Source organism: Nasonia vitripennis (assembly GCF_009193385.2).
Source record: "Nasonia vitripennis strain AsymCx chromosome 4 unlocalized genomic scaffold, Nvit_psr_1.1 chr4_random0003, whole genome shotgun sequence".
In the NCBI taxonomy this organism is placed as follows: domain Eukaryota; kingdom Metazoa; phylum Arthropoda; class Insecta; order Hymenoptera; family Pteromalidae; genus Nasonia; species Nasonia vitripennis.
In genome coordinates, this window is record NW_022279638.1 from 1707651 (window position 1) to 1734606 (window position 26956).

At 36.7% G+C, this 26956-nt stretch overlaps 3 protein-coding genes across 18 annotated transcripts in view; 2 read left to right on the top strand and 1 right to left on the bottom strand.

The window, feature by feature from the left end:
- Nucleotides 1–26956, top strand: part of LOC100119218 (disks large 1 tumor suppressor protein) — a 1703670-nt gene that overhangs the window by 727477 nt on the left and 949237 nt on the right. For all 16 annotated transcript variants that reach the window (XR_004227336.2, XR_004227337.1, XR_004227338.1 and 13 more), the window contains one exon: nt 22680–22827. Coding sequence is in view for 13 of the 16 variants with exons in the window: in XM_031928125.2 (XP_031783985.1) it covers nt 22680–22827 (148 nt within the window). In the remaining 3 variants the exon portion in view is untranslated. The remainder of the gene's footprint in view (nt 1–22679; nt 22828–26956) is intronic.
- On the bottom strand, nt 1102–1767 carry LOC116417053. The gene is made up of 2 exons (XM_031928141.1): nt 1544–1767; nt 1102–1474 (listed from the first exon to the last, which is right to left on the bottom strand). Exons 1-2 carry the CDS (start codon nt 1703–1705, stop codon nt 1208–1210), a joined length of 429 nt encoding a protein of 142 aa, XP_031784001.1. The 5' UTR covers nt 1706–1767; the 3' UTR covers nt 1102–1207.
- LOC116417051 lies at nt 4208–4962 on the top strand. Its single transcript, XM_031928139.2, has 2 exons — nt 4208–4610; nt 4681–4962. Exons 1-2 carry the CDS (start codon nt 4223–4225, stop codon nt 4887–4889), a joined length of 597 nt encoding a protein of 198 aa, XP_031783999.1. The 5' UTR covers nt 4208–4222; the 3' UTR covers nt 4890–4962.

Consider the following 26956-nt stretch of genomic DNA (forward strand, 5'->3'; position numbering starts at 1 on the left):
TATCGCAATCATAATAATTAGTCTAATACTGTAATTGTTTAAAAGATATGCGTAAATTATTTTTATTTGGAAACAGCCTATTAATATAAATTCTATGATCATAATCTAGACATTTTTGTCAATACTATAAAAAATTTGTATTACATTGTCTTTGTACCACAAACAAATCCAGTGTGAGTAGTAAGTAAGCCGGTATGGGGAGACATAACAAATGACGTCATCACTGGCGCATCCTTATCTTATCAATGTAAACAAGTAATAAAGATAAGGTATCATGTTTATACAAACAAATAATTAAAATTATCTTTATTACATGTAATATAGATAAGTTTAATTAATTATTTATGTAAACAAACAATACCTTAACTAAATTATTTGTTTACATTGATAAGATAAGGATACAATAGTAATGATGTCATTTGTCTCCACACACCAAGTTAGTAAATAAAAAAATCATTTCTTACAATGTATAATGGTTTTTATTATAAAAATATTATTATTCGAATTATCATAAACAATATAAATCCAATCACACATGTGTACACATACGTACACTTACGCGAGCACACGCGCACAGACAAACACACAATCGTATCGTCTGCTAATGCACGAGGGACACTAGCTTCTTACACTGCGCTCTCTCTCTCTCTCTCACGCACACACTCTCTTTTTCTCCCTATATCTTTCCCTCTCACGCACAAGCTTTCCTTCTCTGTCTCTCTCTCTCTCTCTCTCTCTCTCTCTCTCTCTCTCTCTCTCTCTCTCTCTCTCTCTCTCACGCACACACTCTCTCTCCAGCTCTCCTTTCTCCCTCTCTTCTTCTATCTCTCACAAACAAGCTTTCCTTCTCTCTCTCTCTTACGCACACGCTCTTCCTCTCTCTCCCTCTCTCCTACATACGCTCTCTCTCCATCTCTCCTTCTCTCTCACGCACAAGCTTTACTTATCTTTCTCTCTTACGCACACACTCTCCCTCTCTCTTCCTCTCTCTCTCTCTCTCTCTCTCTCTCTCTCTCTCTCTCTCTCTCTCTCTCTCTCTCTCTCTCTCTCTTACGCACACGCTCTCTCTCTCTCTCTCTTACGCACACACTCCTTACTCTTAATTACTAATCTAGGCACACACACACACACACACATACACGGGTAAATATAATTAATGATAAAACTTACGCGTTCACTATACACTCACGCACATAAACACAAAATTTCACGATACGACGTCGATTGTCTCTTCTTCTGCACTCGCCTCTATCTTCGCGATGACAAGCTTTCCCCTGTCAGCTATGTTGTCGGGAGATGCAGGCGAGTCGAACTGACAAAATTCTTCGCCTATATCAATCTCCGTATCGACTTCATCACCCTCCGCTTCCTCCTGCTGCAACTCCGCTTCCTCCTGCTGCATCTCCGCTTCCTCCTGCTGCTCCTCTCTTTTCACAAGATCTAGCATAGCAGCATCTTCATCGGCATGCACCACCTGTGTAAAGATACACATAATTAATCTATTGTGACAAACATAAGATATTCACCTTATTAACTAACTAACCTCCTGCTGCTGCATCACCTCCTCAGCAACCACCTCCGTCTCCTCCCTCTTATCTGTTCCTACGCTGCAACACCACAGTTCTCTTCTGCTGCACGTCGTACAGCGTCGCGCCCTGCACTCCGTGCAGTACGTCCAGCGTGTGCGTATGGTCATACGCTTCATCACCCGCGCACACACTTCACATACATCCCCAAGCTTAGGGATGTAGTAATTGACGGGGCCGATGGAAGGTGAATTTTTCATGATGTGCAGCGTGCGTTTGATTTCTTTACGCTCCTCATACAGCTCAGCATACGTGTCGCGGTGCTGCTGTATGAGCCGCGACGCACGCTCCATCCGTGATTTTAGGAGAAAGCTTTTCTCCTCCAACTGACGTAAAACAACACTTTTCACAAACATCCTAGTGGAACTACGACCAACTTGGAACTGACGACTGTAGTCGAAGCAGTCATCTGTAGGGCCTAGGAGAAGGAGGGACGAAGGAGAAAAATTTAGACTTGTGCTGATTATTGTTCGATACCGCATACTTTTACGGGATACTTTTTACGAGCGCGAGAGAGCATAACCTTTGACTCTCAAGTGCTCTTCGCAGGAAGTTGATATTTTTTAGTACCCACTTGTCACCACGAGTCTTAGCAGGCGATACCTATACAGCGGAGATGAATTAGTGTGACAAAACAACTATACATGTTTGATACTGCTTGCTGCTCGACGAACACGGGATACTTTTTTTACGATTGTGTGTGTGTGTGTGTGTGAGAGAGAGAGAGAGAGAGAGAGAGAGAGAGAGAGAGAGAGAGAGAGAGAGCATGATCTTTGACTCTCGACTGCTCTAAGCGTGAACTTGATATTTTTAGTATCTACTCGGCGGCAAGTCTTTACAGTCGATACCTATGCGCGAAAAAAATGGATCAGTATGACAAAACAACGGTTCAGAGTAATCTCAAATGTAATTAACACGTGGATTCTCGGAGCCGTATATTTGATACTGCTTGTATGAGAATCGCTATGGTCATCGCTTGCACAGGTCGAATGCTATTAAATGTGATAGAGCATTGCTTTCAGCTGCCTTGTATCGTGCGAGAATCGTCGACGGTATCATTATTTCAGATTGTTATGCATCTTGGACCCGTAGGTATAGGTATACGTAGAGCGTAGGTAATATAATACCTATTAATCAGTCGATCCTCTTACCGTGTAAGTGACATTCGGCGAAATTTTGATATTCGCGAATGATAAAGCTGAGGCAAAACTTATCACAGGATGTTATTTTTTGTGCTTTATACTGTTGCGCGAGTCCACACATCCCCCCACTAGCAAGACGTTTTTTATACTATATAAACCCTACGTTGACCTCAGGAGCTCAGTAGTCATGAGAGTAGTTGCATTAAATCAAGAGCTCGCAAGCATGTATAACGTAGCCGAGGAGTCTTTACGCAGTGTAGTGCTTCGCATCGCGGGCAATCTTCAAGCAAATAGTGTTGTTAGACGCAGGTGTACAAGAAGCTGGTGTCTACGCGTGAAACGCAGGGTAGCGTGCCAATTATGTCGCGAGTTTTCACGTCTTTTACGATGCTGTGGGCCACGGAAAATTGCACAGCTTCATAGACACATTTTAAAAAAATGCAACTTAGCTGTGCGATGCGCAGCAGAATTTTGCGCATTTATCTGTGTTGACGCGGTTAATGACAGCATTCGAGGAGAATAATGGTGAGTACATTTTTATTGATTGCAATTTTTCTGCACTATATCGCGTTGTCATTAATAAAAATCAAACAGGACTTGTATTTGACAACGAAGTAAACGGTGCCACAGCTGATAGCGTCGTCTGCTACTGCTGCTACAAGCTCTGTTTCATTCACTCGCGCGCGCGCATACACACATTCATAACACAGTGTCGTCTGCTCTTGCCGTAGAACGCGTCGACTGCTACGTATGACGCCTAGTGTTTTCAAGTCGTCTGCTTCAGCGCTAGGGATATTAGCTTCTTACATCTGTCATATTACATAGCATGCGATGCGTATCTCTTTATCATTACAGTAATATAACGTATAATTATAAAATCAAAGAATATACATCCACTATATTCTATGACAGTGAGAATACTTTTTTAAACAACTGTTTTTCTCACTATACTTCTTGCTTTTTTTATTAAAAAAATGTGTAATCAAATATCGGTTAATATTTTGTTTTAATTCATTCGACATCAAAGAGATTTTAATATTCATATATTGTATGCATAACTACCTTCGAATACATATAACTTTTATTATAAAAAGTAAGCTCTGTATTTTTAACATAAAATTGTTTTACATTTCAGCGTTAGAAAATTTGTTAGCTGACATAATCTCTGATGAAGATGATGATAATATTACAGAATACACATTGAGTGAATATGTTGAACCTACGTCATCGGATGAAGGTGAGGAGGAGGAGGAGGAGGAGGAGGAGGTGGAGGAGGAAGAATGAGAGGCAAGTGAGACGGAAGAGGAGGATGCAGCGCAAGCGCTGAATGCTGTAGCCGATGTACAGTTTGTACCGGTTGAAATGGTGGGGGTGAGCGCTGCCGATGCACACGGAGAGGAGTTGCGGGCGGAGGAGAGCGAATCCGTAAGGAGAGAAGCAGCAGCAGCGGTGGCTACGGCGCCTGCAGCGGTACGTCTTCAGGTGAATGAGGTGATGGAGGAGGATGAGGAGGAGGAAGATGAAGCAGTAGAGAGAGCGCAGAATGAGCACGATGCTAGAGCGGAAGAGGCTGAAGATGTACCTGCCAATAGGGATTCTCAGCGCATGGTTAATGTTGACCACCTTCTTGCCACATGTATAGAGCCAACAGCTGCTGCTAATAATATTCTACAGCGCTTGATGGAACGAGCAGCTGATGAAAGCGAGAATATTATTGAGTATGCGGAGCATCCATGTGTTAAAAGACGGCAACAAATCCTCGACTTTTTGGCCCGACCAGTAGAACCCGAAGAAATGCGGTACACAAAAAGAAGCGCTGGAGGATTGGTCACCGAGCATTTTTTTAACCAGGGAAATCCAAGAGATCGTCAAATTAATGAACGTGAGTATTATGCTGTATTTAAATATACATTTTTCTTGAAATAAATTCTTATTTTTAAATATTATTTAAGTTATTCGATGTGGTCTCGAAGGATTTGCAAAGTACCCCAGGGCTTTGAAACAAGATATCATGCGTATCATGTATGTTCGAAGAGCACAAGAAATACGTTGGTTTTTCAATGCTTGTAAAGATAAAAATTCCATACTGTTAGACACTGAAAATTTACCTGAAGTGTTTAATCGCCTGGGACAGAGTTTTTCAGGACCACCAGAAGAATAATTTAAAAATAAGAAAGTGTAAAATAGGGTATTCAAATATTTTGTATTCAATAAATTTTTTCAGAACATAATCATTCTGACGATTCATCTTGTTCTTCTTCTACAACCATTTTTCCCTTATCTACATCATCTTCGAACACCAATACTTCTGTAGAATCGCAGGATTACGAGGCCGATGAAAGTGATTTTTCTATTCAAGTTGGTAGAGGACAAAGAAGAAGAAGAATTGAAAATTCAAGCAGCAATAATGATGATTTGTCTGACTACGAACAAGAAGGTAATCAGCCCAGTGAGGAGAATGAGGAGGCGGAGGAGGAGATCAGTGAGGAGGAGGAGATCAGTGAGGAGGAGGAGAGAAGCGAAACAGACGATAATATGAATTATCAAGGAGTCGATAAGGAAAGAGAGGATGAGGATATCCAGCCTCCTGGTAATCGTTTTGATATTTTCCAACAAAATTCGCATTATATATCTAAGTATAAAATAGAAGGTAGACGTATTGTGCTAAAAATAAGATCTCCACCGAAGGATGGATCTATAAATCCGATAGTTTGGTTGGAGTTAGTTATTCGCGATATTTATTCTTATATAATTTCATTATGTAATGAAAACGACATGATTGGCGTCTCCGTTAGAAGTTTAAATTTTGCACGAGGCCCGGGTGGGTTATCTTTACGATTAGTAAATAATTTTTTTTATAATGATTTATGGAATTTAATAAGCGGATTAGCTCAGAGTAATGAGGATTTTCAAATAGATGAGAGCTTTATTCTAACATTAACACTTGTTAATATACCTAATGGTGGCCGAGGTGGAAGTAGAAAGAGGATGAGTGTTGATAGCTTATCTCAGAGATCGGTTGTATTTATAAGAAATAACGATAATTTATGCTTGCCAAGAGCTTTAATTGTCGGGGAGGCTTTTATGATGTATAAAAAATTCTTTTCAAACGAAGCCATTGATACTTGGAATATTGTCAGAGATAGCAGACGTGGTATGCAAAAAGAGCGCGCAAATCTCCTTACTATTAATGTAAACGTCGTAATTCCTGCAAACGGGTGCGGTATACGAGAAATAGAGACGTATCAGCGGTATTATGTTGCAAAAAATATCGCTATTGTAATATACGATAGTTTATCTTTTGGAATTGGAGAACCGCCCTTTTACGATGGAAGACCTCTGTTAAATTCAAATTCTTTTGACGTTATAAATCTTTTGTACGACGCGCGAAGGCGTCATTTCGATACAATATTAAATTTAACCGGTGCTGCACGCAATCGTTTTTTCTGCGAACATTGTAATAAAAGCTATAGATACGTAGATGAGCATAGATGCACAGCCAAATGTGACAGGTGTTTTTGTACGCCAACGTGTAATTCTAATATAGATATTATAAAGTGTGTAGAATGTAACCGAGAATTTTACGGGCAAATATGTTTCGACCGTCACAAAATAGATGGGTCATACAAAAAAAATAATAAAAAAATATGCGATGTAGTAAAAGTTTGTAATATGTGTTGCAAACGAATTAATATCTACAAGTCAAAGCACGAGTGTGGAATCAATTGGTGCAACTTATGTCGCGAAAAACATGATGTAAATCAGCTCTGTTATATTCAACCCATTGAACGTAATGTTAACGCACAGATTAATCGTAAATCCCCAAAGAAAAACTTATTTATTTTTTATGACTTTGAGACGCGTCAAGATTCTGCTTACCGTGAACATACAGAGATAAAAATACACATTCCAAATCTATGTGTTGTACAACAGGTTTGCGATGATTGCATGGATGATGAAAATATAAATATACTATGCCATACGTGTGGTGTAAGAGAGCATATATTTCGCGCTGATCCAGTTAAACAATTAATAGGTTTGACAGTACGCGAGAAAACTACCTTCGGTCAAATAATTTGTATTGCTCATAACTCTCGTGGATTTGATGCGCAATTTATTTTGAGAGAAATCGTTGAAAATACCTCAATAGTACCGAACGTAATATTGAATGGACAAAATATAATTATGCTTCAATGCGGGCGAACAAAATTTATTGATAGCTTAAACTATTTTCACATGAAATTAAGTGCTTTACCACAAACCTTTTCTCTACCGCCAGCTAGTAAAAAAGGATATTTTCCTCATCTATTCAATACTTTAGATAATCAAAATTATGTCGGGGCTTTACCCGACGCATCGTTCTATGCGCCTAATGCCATGTCGACGTCTGAGAGGGAAAAGTTTATTGTATGGTATCAGGAGAACCGAAATACTTGAGTTTGATTTTCAACGTGAAATACTCGATTATTGCCGTATGGATGTAGAAATTTTAAGACTTGCATGCATGGCTTTTCGGAAAATTTTCATTGGTGCGGGAATACTTGTCCGTTTACAGAGGCAACGACCATAGCTTCTGCATGCTCCATTGTGTATAGAAAAAATTTCTTACGCGAAAAAACTATCGGTATCATTCCAGCAGGTGGATATCGACGCGCTGATAATCATTCGCAAAAGTCAATACAGTGGCTGTTACAGTGTGAACGTGAGATTGGTCGGGAAATCATACACGCGGGTAGAGCACGTGAATTTATGCTTCCAGAAGGGTTTCGTGTAGATGGCTATTTACCTCCGTAAAATGACAATGCAAATAAAGGTATTGTCTTTGAATATCAAGGCTGTTACACACACGGTTGCCCTATTTACTTTAATAAACGACGAGATAAAATAATGTCATACGGCAGAACTATGGATGAGTCGTACGAGAATACTTTTCGGAAAATTCAAAAAATAAAAGCCCTGGGTTACGAAGTTCGAGAGATATGGGAATGTACTTTTGATCGGATAAAAGCAGAGAATCGCGAAATCTACGAATATGTAACACAGCATCCTCTTATGAGTCGTATAACGTTGAATCCGCGCGATGCTTTTTTGGAGGTAGAACGGAGAATATAGTTACTGAGTACACGATCGGAAATAACGAAAAAATTCAATATACAGATATATGCTCTCTTTATCCGTACGTGTGTAAAAGTGGTCGATTTTCCGTAGGACATCCGCGAATTTTAATTGGTGAAGACTGCAACGAATTAACGCAAGGGAATAACAATAATCTCAACAATATTGAAGGATTAGTTAAATGTAGTATCTTACCACCGCGCGACCTGCACATTCCACTCTTACCAATTAAAATGCATGGACGTCTTCTTTTTGCTCTTTGCCGCTCATGCTGCGAAGAAATGCAGCAGTGTGACTGCAATCACGAAGACCCAAAAATGCGTGAATTCACGGGCACCTGGGTTGCTGATGAGTTGCGTAAAGCTGTTGAACTCGGTTACAGTATTACGAAAATTTATATTATTTGGCAATATGAGATGACACAATTTTCACATGACACGAGGTCTTTTTGCTGAATTCGTAAATACTTTCTTAAAACTCAAGCAAGAGGCTAGCGGATGGCCCTCATGGTGTACTGATGAAGCAACTAAATTACAATACATTGAACAGTATAGACTCGATGAGGGTATAACTTTGGATAAAAATAATATCGAAAAAAATTCAGGGTTACGAGCTGTTGCTAAGCTCTGCTTAAATTCGTTTTGGGGTAAGTTTGGACAACGGAGTAATTTGAAACAAACTGAAGTTGTAAAATCACGTAAATCTCTTTTAAAACTTCTTACTTGTCCGGAAAGAGATGTTAATGATATACTAGCAATTAATAATGAGATACTGTACGTGAAATGGCAATACAAGGATGAGGCTGTCACTCCTGCCCCGCATACGAGTGTCGTGATTGCGGCTTACACCACTGCTCAAGCACGTTTAGAACTATATAATTACTTGAAAAGGTTGGGTGATCGTGTTCTTTATTATGACACAGATTCTTGTATATTTGTTTCGCATGACGATGCTTCGGATGAGTATAAACCTTTTATTGGCTCTAAACTAGGTGATATGACAGATGAACTTTGTGGTCATGGTGAGAATACGTATATAAGTAATTTTGTTTCGGGAGGACCAAAGTTTTACGCTTACACAGCTGTAATACCCAATAAAGATGATAAAATTGAATGTTGTAAAGTAAAAGGTATCTCATTAAACTTCTCAAACGGTGTAAAAATTAATTTTGATAGCATTAAGAATTTGATTAACGATGCCTTTGCAAACGAAGATCACGAATCTGAAAAAATGAATGATGAATGTAGTAAAATACGCTTAAAATTCAAAGCTATCAGAAGAACTAAAATGCATGAAGTTGTAACGCGTGAAGAATCGAAAACATGTTGTTATTGAAAAAACGACGATACCTTACGTCACGTAAGTCTCTACCTTTTGGATATAAGAATAAGTAACTTTTTGGATGTATTTATTGTAAATAAAAATAAACACAAATTTTTATATAATTTCCTTATTTTTCCATTTAAAAGATCCCTAACACATTTTTATATCCTCAGTATAGCTTCTGTCATCGAAGAGAACGCTTCTTATGGAAATTTAGCTCATTTTAACGCATAATTCAGCTTACTCGCGGTGTTATTTAGCTTGTTGGATACGAATATCAGCTTAAACAGCGGTAATAACAGCTTGTGATTCAGCACACGTAAAATTAGCTTATTTTTACGAGTGCCGCGCCGCGCCGCGCCGCCGCCGCCGCCGCCGCCGCCGACCGTCCGCGTGCCATAAGCTTATTTTAAGGAAAATCTCTCGCGTGTGTGTGTGTGTGTGTGTGTGAGTACTCGGCGAAATGGATATGCGATTCAAACATCCGTTTACGTGTATCGTTAGCGGACCCACGGGATGTGGCAAAACAGTTTTTGTCAAAAGGTTTCTTCGACATCTTCCACTCATGTGCAGTGTAACTTTTGATCGGATATTACTCTATTATGTCGAGTGGCAGTCTACGTATGAGACAGACTTTGTTCCAGGAGGCATAAGTAGGGAGAGTAGAAAAAAAATTGTTGAATTTCACGAGGGATTACCTCAGCCTTCAGATTATTCTCAAAATAATGAAAAGAAAAAATTATTAATTATCGATGATTTAATGAGAGAATCTTCGAATAACATTATTCTCGATTTATTTACAAAGGGAAGTCATCATAAGAATTTAAGTGTGATTTTTATTACACAAAATCTTTTTCACAAAGGAGCTGGTCAACGCGATATCTCATTAAATGCAAATTACCTCGTTATTTTTAAAAATCCACGTGATCGTTCGCAAATACAATATCTAGCGCGTCAAGTCTATCCCGAAGACCCAAAATTTGTACAAGAAGCGTATCTCGATAGTACGTCAACTTCTCATGGCTATCTTTTGTTGGATTTGAAACAGTCGACCGAGGATGAATTTCGTTTCCGTACCTCTGTTTTTCCCGATGATAAATTGAGTTACGCATATGCACCGAAGAAGAATAAGAAATTCCGATAAAAGTAGAGGATTCTATGATTAAAGCTTCAGTCTGATTGAAACAATGGCAGGGAGAGGAGCGTCTGCGAGAACCGATAGTCGTAGACAGCGTAGAAGGCAGCGCGGAGGTGGTGGTGGTGCTGCTGCTACTGAAGAAGAAGAAGAAGAAGAAGATACAGGGTGTGAATGCCTACCAAAGCATTTTACAAAAAAGTGTGTTGCAGTATTGAATGCTCTTTGTCATGCAGATAGTCAACAGCGCTTAGCACTGTTACGTGTAGCTGATAAAAAACTCATTAAAAGAATATGCGAGTGCGTGTTAAATGTATTGCGCGGAGTCGTTAAAATAAAAAACTCACACAAGTCAAAATGTTAAAAAAACATAAAAGTGTCTTGAGAAAATTATTAAATAAATCCAGTAGTAATAACAGTGAAAAAGAGTGGAAAAAAAGAAACGCGTCCTTATTCAAAACGGTGGTGCTTTTTTACCAATGTTACTTGCACCAATTATAGGTGCACTTGTGTCAAAAATATTTGGAGTCTCTGGAAATTAATATATGGAGCACGCTCGTAAAATGGTCATTGTACCAGAGGAAACATACGAGAGAGTAACGAAGCAACAGCATCAACAACAACAACATATAGTAGAAGAGTCGAGTAATGCTTTAGAGCCAACGATACATACAAAGGGTGATAATTTAAGTCGTCTCGATGCTGAGATGCACGATATACTTTTTTCAAAAAGTATCACCGATGAACGTGAAAAATGTCAAAAATATTTACAAATTTCAAGAAGATATCTTCATTTTAAAAATTTGGAACGTCAGGAACTTTTATCAGATGCAAATATACTTGATGTAGAGCATGAAAATGAAGATATATCGAGTCCATTGTCCGATGAAGCGATACTTGCAAGCATTTCCAAGGGTTATGTGAGAAAAGCACGTTTATTGCTTCAACATTGGAAATCAGCATCGCATCGTATTAAATGGGATAATTCAGGTACAGTTAGCATTGATGATAAAGCTATATCACACTCAAATATTATAGATTTACTAGAAGACGTGGTACGTGTAAACCTGTTGAAGAACCTGTAGGAAGATTTCAATTAGCTAATTTTATAGCAACAACTGACACTCCACCCAAATTAATAAGTAATCTAGAGGTGATAAAAATTCGTGAAAGTTTGAAACGTGCATTAAACAAAATTCCTTCAACCAAGAGAAATAATTCCGAGAGCGTTCAGACTTTGGAACAAGGTACTAGACGCGCGGCCGCACAACGCTATAGTGCACGTTTGAATAAGAAAAAATCCATACCGCAAAAAGCAGACAACAAGTGGCTGGCTTATAAAATTTAACATGTCTTATGAAAATCAATACTTTGACACTAGACACGAGACTGGATACGCTGGTGCACGTAATCTGTTACGAATCAATGGTAAAAATAAGAAGAAGAAAAGCGAGGTTAATGAGTGGTTAAGTAATCAAGATGCATACACACTACACAAACCTATTAGACGAAAATTTCCTAGATTGATGTACAATGTCACTAATGTGGATGATTTTTGGGAAATGGATTTGTGTGACATGCAATCTCTCAAAACGTATAACGATAATGTTGCGTATTTACTTGTAGTCATAGATGTTCTTAGTAAATATGCTTGGGTCGAGCCTTACGTGACAAAAGTACAAAAAGTGTTGTAGCTGCTTTCGACAAAATCTTAAAAAGAGCCGATGGGCGACGCCCAATTCTTATACAAACTGATCGAGGCAAAGAGTTTGTCGGATCAGATTTTCAAAATTATATAAAACAACACAAGATTAATTTTCGAGTAGCACGTAATCCCGATGTTAAAGTAGCCGTCGTCGAGCGTCTAAATCGCACGCTCAAAGAACGTATGTTCAGATATTTTACTCACAAAAATACTCATAGGTATATCGATGTTATTGAAAATATCGTTTACGCGTATAATCACACTATGCATAGTGGTACTAAAATGGTTCCGGCAGTTGTAAATATTCGTAATGCAGTTGTGGCAAGAAAAAATTTAGAAAAAAGAGCTCTTAGTCAGAGAAAAAAGTCTAGAGTACATATATACAGCGTGGGTGATCATGTTCGCATCAATCGGTTGAAAGGCACCTTCGATAAAGGTTACGAAAAGAATTACAGTGAAGAGATCTTTAAGATTACCCGTGTCTCACGTCGTCAAAATCTGTTCACCTATGAATTGACTGATTTAGAAGGTGAAATAATCGACGGATTTTTTTTATCCCGAATAACTAGCTCGAGTTGGCGATGATCGTTTGTCACAAAATAAGGAATTCAAAGTGGAACGTGTGATCAAGAGTAGGGGACGTGGTGTTAAAAAACAAGTTTTTGTAAAGTGGCTTGGCTATCCTGATAAATTTAATTCGTGGATTAAAGCAAGCGAAATCGTTACACTTTAAACATGGCTGAGGACGAATTTTATTTGATATTACCGAGTAACAGTAGTATGAAATATTTTTCTGAAAACACAATATCTTGCTTCACCACGCACTTATCGCACGAAGTACGTCTGCATGGTAAGTGGAGTGTTGCTCCCACGGAAATCAGCATACCATGCACGAGGATGCATATTCAGAAACACGAATGTAATATAAAGTTTGTTAACGCACGTAGAATAGCAGTTGCAAGAAAGAGAGACATATCTGAATATTTATCGGATTGGACAAACGACAAACACAACGATGCCATATTTCCACCAGGTGTTTACGAGAATCTCAACAATCTCACAGAAGCTACAAACAATATACCTGAATCTCACTTACGTATTGAACAGGCAAAGAAAAAAAGTGGTTATTACAATTTACATAAAAAGTGTGAATGTAAGGAAACTCATTTTTTCAGCTTGAGCGAAAAGGTCAAACGAATATTTGGCTTTGAGAATGAAAAATATAGAAATCAGGAATTTATACCCATGATTCCATCTGTAGAGTCGAAAAAAAATGCAACATTGGTAGGAAACAGACCTGGTTGTTTGGCAAGAGCGATAGCTGATCAATTTTTCGTTTACTCAAATATTTGTATTCCGTACACAGTCGGTGACGTTCAAGCATCCCTTTTGCGCATAGTAACACTCGATAATTCAAAATATAAATTTGGTACGAGAGTGGTCAAACAATTTGCACCGGGAATTTATCTACCTTTGTTAAATAACACATTTCAGAATATAATAATAGATATAAGAGATGAAAATGGGAATCATATACTATTCGAGTACGGGACGTTGACCGTAACACTACATTTCAAGCGCATTCTCTGAGAAAAAAATGGCTTACTACGCAGAATACTATGTCGATCAAATCGGTGGTGGTGATGGTGGAGGAGCAGTACGTCGAGTGTTTGCAGGTTCAACTTATCAGCGAGGTCATGGTGGAATCGGCAGCTTTTTGAGTGGATTATTTCGAAGAGTTTTACCTTACATTACGAGTGGTGCTAAAGCCGTTGGAAAAGAAGCTATCAGAGCAGGAATGCATGTACTAGATGATGTGGGAAATCACGGAAGCAATTTTAAACAAGCTGTAAATATGCGCATGCGTGAGTTCGGTAAAAATCTTAAGCATAAAGCCGCTGATAAAATTGCCGCTATGATGAAGGGATCAGGATATAAGATATGCGCTAAAAAGTGGAAGCGTCAATTGTCCAAGAACAGTTCAGCTGTACGCATCAGCAGTAAAAGTGGCCGTGTAAAGAAGAAGAAGAAGAAGAAGAGCCGTGTCAGTGTTCGCAAATCTACGAAAAAGAAAGCGGGTAAGAATAAGCCAAGGAAGAAGAGAAAACAACGCAGTGTGAGCGATATTTTTGGATCTACATAGATATTATTTAATATAGCTTTTCTACATTCAAACTCATGCGAATGCATGAAATCAGAATTAGCTTTATTTTCATTACCACCTACACAGACTTCGGTGGAAAGCTCTCAATTTATACATTATAAACCAGTTTCTTCGCTAACAGACGATGGACCGTTGGAATTCGTCGTTCCAGCTGGTAGTGATTATCTCGATCTTGCACACACAATGCTATGCATTCGTATGCAGATAGAGCCAAATGTTGAAATGACAGAAGCAGCTAAAGCTACAGAGTATCCGAAGGTAGCAGCAATAAATAACACGTTACATTCGCTATTTAACCAAATAGACGTTTTCTTTAATCAAAAATTGGTTTCACCACCAAACAATGCTTATCCTTACCGAGCTTACATCGAAACACTGTTAAATTATTCAAAGAGTAGTATGGAATCACATCTCACGAGTGGACTCTGGTATGCGGATACCCCTGGAAAATGGGCAGCGCCTCCCAATACCAAGCGTACTGATGTAAATGCAAATATTGGTCAGTGTAACCGTCAGTATTTTACCCAGAATGGTAAAACTGTCGATTTACTCGGTCATTTGCATTGCCATGTTTTTAATCAAAACAAATTTCTGTTAAATGGTGTTGAACTGCGATTACGATTGGTTAGGAGTAAGGATGCTTTTTGTTTGATGGATTTTACAGATGATAATAAATTTACTGTACGCATTAAGTAAGCTTCACTGATTGTGCGTCGAGTTAAAATAAGTCCAGGTGTTATACTAGCTCATGCTAATGCACTTACAAAAGCCACTGCTAAATACCCAATCAATCGTGTGGAGGTGAAGGCATTTACAATGCATAGAGGTATTCTTGGCGATACACTGGACAACGTTATTCTCGGTCAAATACCCAAAAGAATAATCTTTGGATTTGTGGATAACAAGGCATTCAATGGAAATAGAAAGTTTAATCCATTTAATTTCCAACATTTTAATATAAACTATATTTCTCTTTATGTGGATGGTGTCCAGATTCCCAGCAAACCATTGCAGCCTCGATTTACGGGTGAAAGTCAATTATTTATCGACTCGTTTCATACACTATATTCTGGGACTGGAATTCATTTTCTAAACGAAGCATTAATTATCTCACGATCGGACTACGATGAAGGGTATACATTATTTGCTTTTGATCTAACGCCTGATTTATCAGCAAATTCAGTTTCTCATTGGAATTTAATCAAGCATGGCAGTGTTCGTGTAGAGGTAAAATTTGAAAGAGCACTTGAATCTACAATCAATTGTATAATTTACGCCGAATACGACAATGTCTTGGAAATAGATTCAAGTAGGCAAATAATAACGGATTTTAATGCATAATACCGTTAAAGCGATGGAAAAGTAAGAGGAGAAGGTGGAGAAGGAGAAGAGGGATGGGGAAAGAAGCAACAGCAGCGCCTCTATGCTATAGATGAGCAAAAAAGCTAAACGTCATACTCTCAGTGACGTTTGAGAAGTGAGTTTGGATCGACTGTGTCAATTTTTTATAGTATCATGGATTACGTTATCAATATTCAGGGTTTGAGAGACCGTAACAACAAGTTTACACCTAAAGAAGTTGGTGTACTTGGTTTAGAGCACAGAATCGTCCAACATTGGATAGTTAAGGAACCCCATAGATTTGAAGAACTTGCAACTGGACTTAAAAGAACTAACAACTACATCTCTACATCATTTTCATGGAATTCGTTGGCATGAAGGTGACATCACCATTAAACAACTACAGTATCATTTATATTATTCGTATTTTTACACGCGGTCATGACAATTTGAGATTCCTGGAGACTGTAATGTGTCGAGAAGTTGTGAACATTGAAGAAATGTATGCCCCGAATTTTGACGAATTGAAAATAAATTATTCAGGTAACTTCATGTGTTTAAATCATGGCATTCAAGGTATAAACTCCAGTCGCGATTGTGCTCTCAATCATGCATATGTGCTACGAAAGTGGTTACACTCTATAGCTGAAGGTATAACGCTAGATTCTGCACAGAAATTGAGTGATGCATTGTACTGCAAACTAAACTCGCGGGTACGTACAGCTACTTCTTCGTCTATTTACGCGACACACGAAGAGGACGTAGTCGATCATTGCTGAAATAATAATAATAATAATAGAATGAATACACAAGAATTACTAAAAGCTCTTGATCCGTTAACCGTCAAGACAGTTGGCGTGTATGCTGCGGATAGAATTCCAAACGTTTTGGAATACCCCGCGGCCATCATAGCTAATACAGATGATCACACGAAGAAAGGAACACATTGGATTGCTATCTACATAGACTCAAACGGTTATGGAACATACTTTGACAGTTACGGACTACCACCAATGTCCCAACATCATCTTAAATGACTCAAAAGAAATTGCAAGCGGTATCAGTGGAATAAAAAAAAGTTGCAAAGTTTTGATTCACAGGTGTGTGGCCAGTATTGTGTTATGTTCCTTTACCATATGGTTAGGCTACCTAACTTACGCGCGTTTTGTAATAAGTTCTCGCGAGATTCACGAAAAAATTATGCCGTAGTTGTATCGTTCTATAAAAAGCTGTTACGAAATAATAATCATCGTGTACGCTCGAAAGATGTTAGGAGGTTTGGAAGTGAAGCCTCGCGCGGCTCAGGATTTTGTAATCAAACATGTACTTCGAGAATGTATGTAAAGTAATAATAATAATTGTCAGATATCCTGTAGTAAAAAATATGAATAAAGTGTAATCTTTCATAATATAAAAAATGTTTTCATTTATAGAGCCTTACTCATTCCTTTAATTCCATACTGTAGTACTATGATATATTTTTTCCTGTTGCATCACACCTCGCTGTATAGTTCTAAGTACATATTCATCGGCATTTATTAACGGCTATAATACTAACATCCGGTGATATTTACTGTTTAGTTTTATATTTCATTTCAATCTTGATCTGTAAGAGAAAGAGAAGCTTATAAAACTGACGGTTGTAGTAGTAGTAGAGTAAACATCCTGTTCTTAAAAACTCGGAGAAATGTAACCGTAGCCTTTGACGGTTAACGAATATGATATTTCCTTTGTGAAGTTCTGAGAATACACGCGCAGAAAATCTCTCCCCACTGCATTCGATCATTTTACTTTGAGGTAGTGGGGGGTAAAATGTATAAAAGAGCTTGAAGAGTGAGGAGCTCCATCAGTTCTTTCGTGAAAGTTTGAGAGATCGTTTGCTAAGTGTAACTCTGTATATTGTGGCTCTTGTTTTTCGTACCATGGCCCAATCAAGTATCAGTGCTCCATCTCGTGTGCAGAACGTTCTGCCAAATATGCTGCTCTCCACGTCCTACGCCATTAATAAGTCAAACTCGAAACGCGTTACTCTTGGCTTAGAAAGTTACCAGGGAAGCTATCGACCAGTGGTGAAACTCTCAACGTCTACAACATGTTTTAAATCCGTCAAAATTGATGCATCTGGCTGGAAGGTCTTCAAGAATTACTTTGATCTTATAAATTGCTATTTCCAAGATGCGTACAGATTCCAAAGTGAATACACTCGACCAACGAAGGTGTACATGGAAAATCATGATCTGATGTTTACTTCTTCATACAATACCAAATCCATATTGATAGAAGAAAGACCTGTCGGAACATCCATCTTTCCAAATCTTTTGATTGACGAAGAAAACGATGATGTACTGCATACAGTTAGTGCTTCCCATTTCAATGACTACACTGGTGCTGCTTCTGCTGCTGCTGCTGCTGCTACTGATACTGATGGCGAGAATCTACGTCATCAACCACCACCACGAGCAAAGAAACAAAAAACAGCTTATCATCAACCATCGATATGCATGCAGCAAGTCACTTTTGACGGGTTAAAAATTGTCTCACAGTGTATTGACGAACGTATGAGTAAACTTGAAGAGTGTGTTGATAAAGTGAATGAAATTGTTTCTCATATTAAGAAGTTTATAATTGACTGTATTAAAAACGATGGTATTGAGAAAGACCCTAATTCTATACTAAAGACGTATGAGATGTTTCAACAATATTATACTTTATACACTGAAAATATTAAAATTATAATTCACGACAAGTTTAAAGATACTATTGAGGAAATAATTTTAAATATAATCTTATGTGAAATAGGTGCTTTTCAATTGTCTGATATATATAAAGACATTTATACTGCCATAATTAAAGTATAAATATACATGCTATTTTTTGTCATTACGCTTTGTACATATGTCTTCCTATTTTGTAATAAACCAGAAAATATTAAAATTCACTTTTTGTGACATCATCTAAACCTCCCACCCTACTGCCACCCCTTACGACTCTCTATAAATATCAACTGTGCATAAGTATGTTCTCATTGCTTCGCGTACATTTGACGAGTCATAATCGTAATATAGACAAACACAATATGGAGAAGAAGAAGAACGAAGGTTCAGGTCGAGAGGAAGTGAAATATAAACCGGCTACTGGATTCCAAAAGTATCTACCTCAATATTCTTCCAATATTGGATCATTCCCGAAAAAAGAAGGGTACAGGAGTTATTGTCCTGACAAGGAAGCAAATAAAGATTCCAAATATCAAGGACACAACAACACTGATTGGGGATAGCAACAATAAAGTCTTATTCTAAGACTTTTATTTATCAATTAAAATCGGTCCGTTTAGGACCACAATATTTGTATAAACGTACTACAAACTCATCCTACATAAAAATCTCATTATCTTATGACGTCATAAGAGGTGTACATGACGTCAGTAACAATCCATATTTATCTTAATTGTTTACAAGATAAATGCTTAAGACGTTGGCGATACCTTATCTTTATTACCTGTTTTCATAATAAAAAAATATCATCATGGATTATTATTGCGGTAAAGGTAGCTTCTTTGTTTATGTAAACATGATATCTTAATTACACACGTATAAACAAGATATCCTTATCTTAATTAACTGTTTATAAACATGATACCTTATCTTATCTTTTATTACTTGTAAAGTACCGTCATTGTTTATTATTGTGGTAAAGATATCTTCTTTGTTTATGTAAACATGATATCTTTATCTTAATTACCTGTTTAGAAACATGACACCTTATCTTTATGACTTGTTTACATGATAAGATAAGGATGCGCCAGTGATGACGTCATTTGTTATGTCTCCCCATACCGGCTTACTTACTACTACTAGTGTGTATTTGTACTTGAACCAGAAAAAAAGTATTCGAATGTATTCTTTATTTCTATTTATAGGTCGAATATTAGATAATCTCTGAAAATTAACCGCAGATTGCTTATCAAAAATCGAGTAAAATTTTTAAATGTTGAATTCAAGCATATGGTCATCATTTCATTGACATTTAGAATTAGAATAATGTTCAATTTCTTTTTAAATAAATACATCTATAGCATCATAAATGTATTATAAATTGTCGTACAACAGTAAATAATCTATTTTTCATTTTTATTTTCATCAGGTATTTTTGCACTAATAAATTGGTTTAAGTGATGCAGCATACATTTGTTTACCTCTTTTTTAAACAAATGTCACATCGACAGTTTGAAATATATATATATATATATATATATACAGGGTGACCCAATTTAAACGGGCACCGCTCATAACTCGTCAGGGACAGCCACAATCGAAAAAATGGTAGAGACCAAAGTTCTAGGATATCGAAGGGGCAACCCGATGGTGACCTTGGATTTGACTTTCAACGCGTTTTTCAAGGTCATTTGAAGGTCAACTTTGGTTTTTTAAATAGGAACCTCATTCTTTTATTGCGGGAATGGAAAGAGCGGTAAATTTTACGTTCAGAATGGTATGTTCGGTTGCGGCACTGAAGGTCATCGCAAGGTCATGCAGCCAGAATGAAACCCCGCCTACGTAATTCCTCTAGCAACGCCAAATTAAAAAAATTTGTAGAGACCAAAGTTGTAGGATATCGAGGGGACAACCCGATGGTGACCTTGGATTTGACCTTGAACGCGTTTTTCAAGGTCATTTGAAGGTCAACTTTGGATTTTTAAATAGGAACCCCATTCTTTTATTGCGGGAATGGAAAGAGCGGTAAATTTTATGTTCAGAATGGTATGTTCGGTTGCGGCACTGAAGGTCATCTCAATGTCCTGCAGCCAGAATGAAACCCCACCTACGTAATTCCTCTAGCAACGACAAATTAAAAAAAAGTGGTAGAGACCAAAGTTGTTGTATAGGGGGGGGGGGGGGGGGAGAATTGTGACCTCGAATTTGAGCCAGTCCTACAAGGTCATTTCAAGGTCAAATTATTTTTTTTCAAACAGCACCCACTTTTTCGACTCCGGATCCTGAAAGCGTGTAAAATGTTGCACTTTAAACGAAGTAGTAAATTTAAAATAAAAGAAAAGATTTTAATCATTTAGCGTACCATTTCCTGCGTTTTGTCATCATTATAAAACTTGATGTCCAGGACCCACGTTCCTATTTAAAAATCCAAAGTTGACCTTCAAATGACCTTGAAAAACGCGTTCAAGGTCAAATCCAAGGTCACCATCGGGTTGTCCCCTCGATATCCTACAACTTTGGTCTCTACCAATTTTTTTAATTTGGCGTTGCTAGAGGAATTACGTAGGCGGGGTTTCATTCTGGCTGCAGGACATTGAGATGACCTTCAGTGCCGCAACCGAACATATCATTCTGAACGTAAAATTTACCGCTCTTTCCATTCCCGCAATAAAAGAATGGGGTTCCTATTTAAAAATGCAAAGTTGACCTTCAAATGACCTTGAAAAACGCGTTCAAGGTAAAATCCAAGGTCACCATCGGGTTGCCCCTTCGATATCCTACAACTTTGGTCTCTACCATTTTTTTCGATTGTGGCTGTCCCTGACGAGTTATGAGTGGTGCCCGTTTAAATTGGGTCACCCTGTATATGTATATGTCAATTTTAAAAACTTTTTGAAAAGCGCGAAAAAACAATGAAATTGCAGGTTAAGAACAGCACGTAAAAAGATCCCCATCCCTTACGGCGCGTGTGAACAGCATCCCGCCCTAGAAAACTATCAATGCCTGCCGAATCAAATTCTTTTAAGTCGTCTGGAATAGTAGTATAGTATAGTATAGAGTATTTATTATGTGGCTGAGGACTCTGGAATGGCTCGTTATTAACTCGTGAGCAGAAATGTCTTGTTTTAAAACCAGTTTCAAGATATCTGGTTCTTGCTCATCGAAAAATAAGTCTGGTTTTTCAAAATTTTCTCGACTAGCTGCTTTTTAAAGCTATTTTCTGGACTGGCTGCTTTTCAAAGCACTTTTTGGAGTAGCTGCTTTTTGACTCACTTTCTGGACTAGTTGCTTCTCATACTTAACCGTCGAAATACACTTTTATTAATTACTTAGTGTATGTAAATTCTGATTACTTAGAAAACTCTGTATTTTCATTGAAAACTGTTATATGTCATGAGAATTACACAGAAAAAGTCAGGTTTTTCTTCGAGAGTCTGCACCTAGTAAACACAGCTAGTATAGACAGGGTTAACTGCGTTGAAAGTCATATCACATGATATAGATGTTTCAATTAATGTTGGGTGTACTATCATAAATCGTCTGCTATTCAACAGTTTGTTTATTTACGTACTACATATTGTCAGGATACAATGGCAGACTGTAACAAATTGTTAAAAATTATGATTATTTTTTGCAAATTAAAAATAGTTTTGCAGTCTTATGTATACACCATATTAATTTATTTACCTTAATATTTATACATCGGGAAACAGTCTGCCTTGTGGAAATTCGTAAATCTCGTGCAATCATTAGTCTAAATTGTGCTTGGTAGACTGTAAGAAGTTGTTTTGAAACACACATTTTATTGCCATTTTGAACCAGGATTAGTATGCTTTACTCTCGCAATCGAAAAAACCGTCTGCCTTCACGTTTTTATGGATTTTACCATTTGGCTATATGCTTCAATAAATGTCAGACTGTCAAAAGTTGTTTTAAGAAGCCTTTTTTCTGCTAACTAAAGTTATTGTTTTGATATGCATTAACACGTTCCGAAGCTATTTAGATGCACCTACCTTAAGCTTGTGGCTAAAAATATGGTCCGTATCAATGTCAACCTGTAAAAAGTTTTTTTTTTCTGTCACGAGCACTCGGTCTATAACGTGTTCGTTGTAAAACGCCAGTTTTACTGCATATGTATTGACAATACATCATAATGAGCGATTAAACTATGATAAATAACCGTTCTATTTAATAAAATATTTTCTTGATTTCTTCAGTAGCATGATTTATTTTATTATTAATGTTATGATTTATTTCATTAAAACGGCAAATTTCACGACCTAATTAATACAAAATACGATTAAAATTTAAAAAAGGACTAATGCAACAGCAAGAGGGGATGGGGGCGAAGAAGGAGATACAATTACTAAATGTAGTTCGATGTACATACTTAAACATAATTTTTTTTCTATGACTTAGCATATTTAATAATATTATGATGATAATGTTTTTAGGGATATAGAGATTTAGAGAATGTAAGTCACGAAGAAGCTGTAGAAGCTTTAAAATCTACAAAAGATAAAATTATACTTTATATACTGGAATCAGAAGATAACAAGTTTAAGAATATCATCCCAACACGTGACTTATCAGTTTTGAAAGGTAAGTTATACTTAAAATAGCACATTAATATTTGCTCCCAATAGTTAAGAAAATTAGTAAGAGGGGAGGGGTAATGAGTAAGAGAGAGAGGAAGGGGTTGAGGAAGGTAGGGGGTTAAGATGGAGGTTCACGTACACGAATCAGAGGTTTACCTGTGCAAGATGGATGTCCGAATGTGCAAGACGGAGGTCCTCATGTGCAAGAAAAAGGTCCGCGTACACAAGACAGATCCTGTATTATCAGTATCAATAACGTAATTCTTTATCAAATATATCTCATCGGCATCAACTCAACGATTTAAATCCTGCCTTGGGTAGACCGATAGAAGCTACCAAATCTTTGTTAATGTTTTAAAATGTACATAAGAACTATTCTAAAATACAACTTTTAAATTTTAATTACAGAATCTATAAAATAGTTGAGAATTTTCGAAACAATGAAGTAAACATTTCACGCTCAAAAAGATTCTTATTGATGTATGACGAGATCCGCATGCACAAGATTTAAAAAATGAATAATTTCAGCAGATGCCTAGTAATAAAATTAGTTTTTATATTAATGTGCAATGATTTAAATTATTGACCAACATATTTACAATTTTCTTTTTATGAAAGCGACTGCTTATATAACTTTAGATTCCTCTCTTAAAACAGAGATGACCAGATGTTGTAAAGCTTTTAATAAAGCGATTTGATTGGTTAGAAAATGAATACCTGGTCCGAATGCAGTTGAGATTTCGAACTAATTATAATCTCAAGAAAATTGCGCAGTATACGTTAGTCTACGCTCAGGCCGTATGTGTCGCAACGGGGGCATGACGTCGCCTAATCATAGCAACGAGCGGTGACGTCCTACCAATGCATAGCAACGACGCCTATAGTCCCTCACCCTGCTAGCCGCTACCTTCCCGGCTCTCATGCTCTCCTGATATCTACCAACTTTCTGCGACTCCGCAATTTGATGAATTTAACAGAAAATTAGTATATTGTGCAATTACGGGGGAAAAGCGCTATTTCTAACAAGAGTGAGATTTGAGCACGAGTTGGAGACTAGTGCTCAAATCTCACCCGAGGTAGAAATTGCCCTGCCCCCTTGTTACACACTGTACTTTTTTTGACAAGTGCCTGTAGCGAACTTTTCATGCATATAGAGTGAATGGTAAGTTGCGCATTTTAAGTTGTAAGCCACTCTCTTTTAAAATTTTTCAAAACTTTTCAAAACATTAAAAAATTTAGTTTATTTTGAGTGTTTTTACTAGCGGAAGAGAATAGCTATTCCCTCCCGTACCCTCAAAATAAACAGCTTTCCATTCACTTTAGATGCATGGAAAGTGATCTTTTCCATGCACGTGTTAAGAAAAGATTATTTTTTGCGAGCTCGATATTTTTTTATTGTGTTTATTGAGCTTTATATGTATTTTTGAGGAAATTGGTATTAGTCATTCTATTGATTGTATTGTCATGATAGTGTATGAGCAGCATTTCTAAAAATTTTAATGTGTAATTATTATGTGTTTTGTCAATGATTTGTGTGTTTTCTATGTTAAAGCTGTATCCTGTGTTAATATGATGAATTGCAAGAGGCGATAAATCATCTTTATTTTTGATGCAGCGGGCATGCTCATTTTTTTCTATGTTTAAGAGCTCTGGTGTTCATACCTATGTGTGTGGCATCGCAATCTTTACAATCGATCTTGTAGACAACGTTGTTATTGTTATCCTTGTCTATCGTGTCCTCATTAATTATTATAATTTGGCATTTAATCACAAGAAAGCCCACCACTAGATCACAAACTAAATCTTAGAGAAACCTCGACATAACAAGCATGGAAATCATTGTTTAGAAAAAAAGAGAGAAGAAAGACTCGTCGAAACAGCACACCCAACAACATTGACAATTCTTTGCCGGAACATCTCGAAATTGCTTGACTAGTGCTTGCAAGACTACCATCTCCGCAGCAGATAAGATTTTAACCACATCACAGCCTCTAAGAATCGTTTTACTCTTAGATCTTCTAAATAACAATAGACCTGTTAACATACTAATTAACTATATCGAAGAAAATTTCATTAACATTGAATTTGTAAAAGTCATACGAGTCCAGAGGGAACTAGTGATTGGTAGCGGTAGTGACCACACGCATACTAAGAAAATCAACGATTTTCACAGCAAACAAGACTCACTTGATAACCACAAAAAAAAAACAATTACATTGATCAGAACAATAATCATCATAACAATAAAAGGCCGGATACTACACACATTAAAGATAAATGACTCATTAACCTTACAGACAGCATATTCCACAATACGTTAAAGACACATTGTGTTTAGGAGAAAAATTCAATTTCTCAATACAATTTAAATATTAGCATGCTTGAGTTTTTCAAACATTTAGAAACTAACTTATACTTCACCAAAAACACTAATAATCAGATCAGGGATTACATAATTCACACTATTATTTACTAAAGTGGATAAGGGAACCATCACTGTTGCTATTGATATAGATGTATATAATAATAAAGTAGAAGATGGATTAAATGACGCCAAGTATTACATGAAGTTAAAAAATAATCCGATCAATGGTTTAATGAACAAAAGAAACAAACTTATTGATTGCTAGGAAAACAGAGACGTTTTCAAGTGTGATATAGCTTTCAAGGACGTATATAATAAATTAGATAATACAATGGTTCCCAGAACATATGCTCTAATAAAAATTTATAAAGTCAATAATCCCATACGCATAATAGTCTCTGCAATTAAGGGGGCACACCACCTTTGAAATTAAAATCAAAATTTTTCATTAAAAATGTATAAATACTTATATAAATGAACCAAATTTTTATTACTATTTTTAGACATAATTACCTTTATTTTGATGGTTTTAGACCTTCTATATACCTCTATAATACCTACGTATAGTAGGGAGTCCATAATTCACTTACCGTAAGATTCCAAAGGAACGAATGGCCCAAATGAGCTCAATGTCATAGAAAAAAAGTTACATGATAGTTATGTTAAAATTAATTAAAAATTGATAAAAAAATCAGTAATATGCTTATAAAACTTTTTCTATGAAATTTAAACCAAATCCCCTCATTCATACTATAACTAATGTCTTTTAAATAATATCCTAGAGTTTGAGCTCATTTGGGCCATTCGTTCCTTTGGAATCTGCCGGTAAGTGAATTATGGACTCCCTACTATACGTAGGTATTATAGAAGGTCTAAAACCATCAAAATAAAGGTAATTATATCTAAGAATAGTAATAAAAATTTGGTTCATTTATATAAGTATTTATAAATTTTTAATGAAAAATTTTTATTTCAATTTCAAAGGTGGTGTGCCCCTTAATAGTCCCACATACCGATTTGATAAGAGCATTTGCATAGTTCTTAATAGGCACGTACCTAAACCAAAACAAAGCTTGAAAAATAGCTTTGGACTAAAAAACTATTTTAATAAATAATTCTTAAACATCTGATTATCAAAGCCCTGGCTAATAAGTGGAAATATCTTAAAGGTATTTTGTGCATATAAAAATTTGAATTTTTACAGAGAATTAATGTTTTGTTAGACTCTACCTACTTACAATTTATTGGCAAATTTTATAAACAAATTTTAGGTGCTCCAATGGGCTTTTGTACTTGTCCTTGGTTTACTGACTTAGTTCTCGAGAAATAGTAGAAAAATTGTTTAAACACTTAGAATAATAACATCCTTAGATACTTTACATATGTCAACGACTGTTTTATAATTATTATAAAAGATAACATACTAGAGGCAATAGATACTTTTAATAACTATAATAGTCATTTACAATTTACTTATGAGGTGAAGTCTGATAATTGCATCAATTTTTTAGATATCTCTACTAGACGGCCAGAAATGTTCTACTGATCGATTGGTACAGGAAAAAAACAGCCTAAGGCAGGTATATAAATTTTCATTCGCATCACCGTTTTTTATAAAAAATAGCCGTTGTCTATAACTTAGTAGACAAGCTATATTACTCGCAGATAAATTTTCCCACAATCAAAATATGCCCATAAAAAAGCATTTCTCACAGCAAACGGTTTTCCCCTACACATAATAAACAGATATATTAATAAGAGATTAGCA

Excerpts from the sequence above, each read along its gene's own strand:
- LOC116417053 (XM_031928141.1), bottom strand. The coding sequence starts at position 1,705 with ATGAAGCGTATGACCATACGCACACGCTGGACGTACTGCACGGAGTGC. Across the intron at positions 1,475-1,543 it reads AGGTGATGCAGCAGCAGGAG|GTGGTGCATGCCGATGAAGA; the intron begins GTTAGTTAGTTA and ends ATCTTTACACAG.
- LOC116417051 (XM_031928139.2), top strand. The coding sequence starts at position 4,223 with ATGGAGGAGGATGAGGAGGAGGAAGATGAAGCAGTAGAGAGAGCGCAG. Across the intron at positions 4,611-4,680 it reads AGATCGTCAAATTAATGAAC|TTATTCGATGTGGTCTCGAA; the intron begins GTGAGTATTATG and ends ATATTATTTAAG.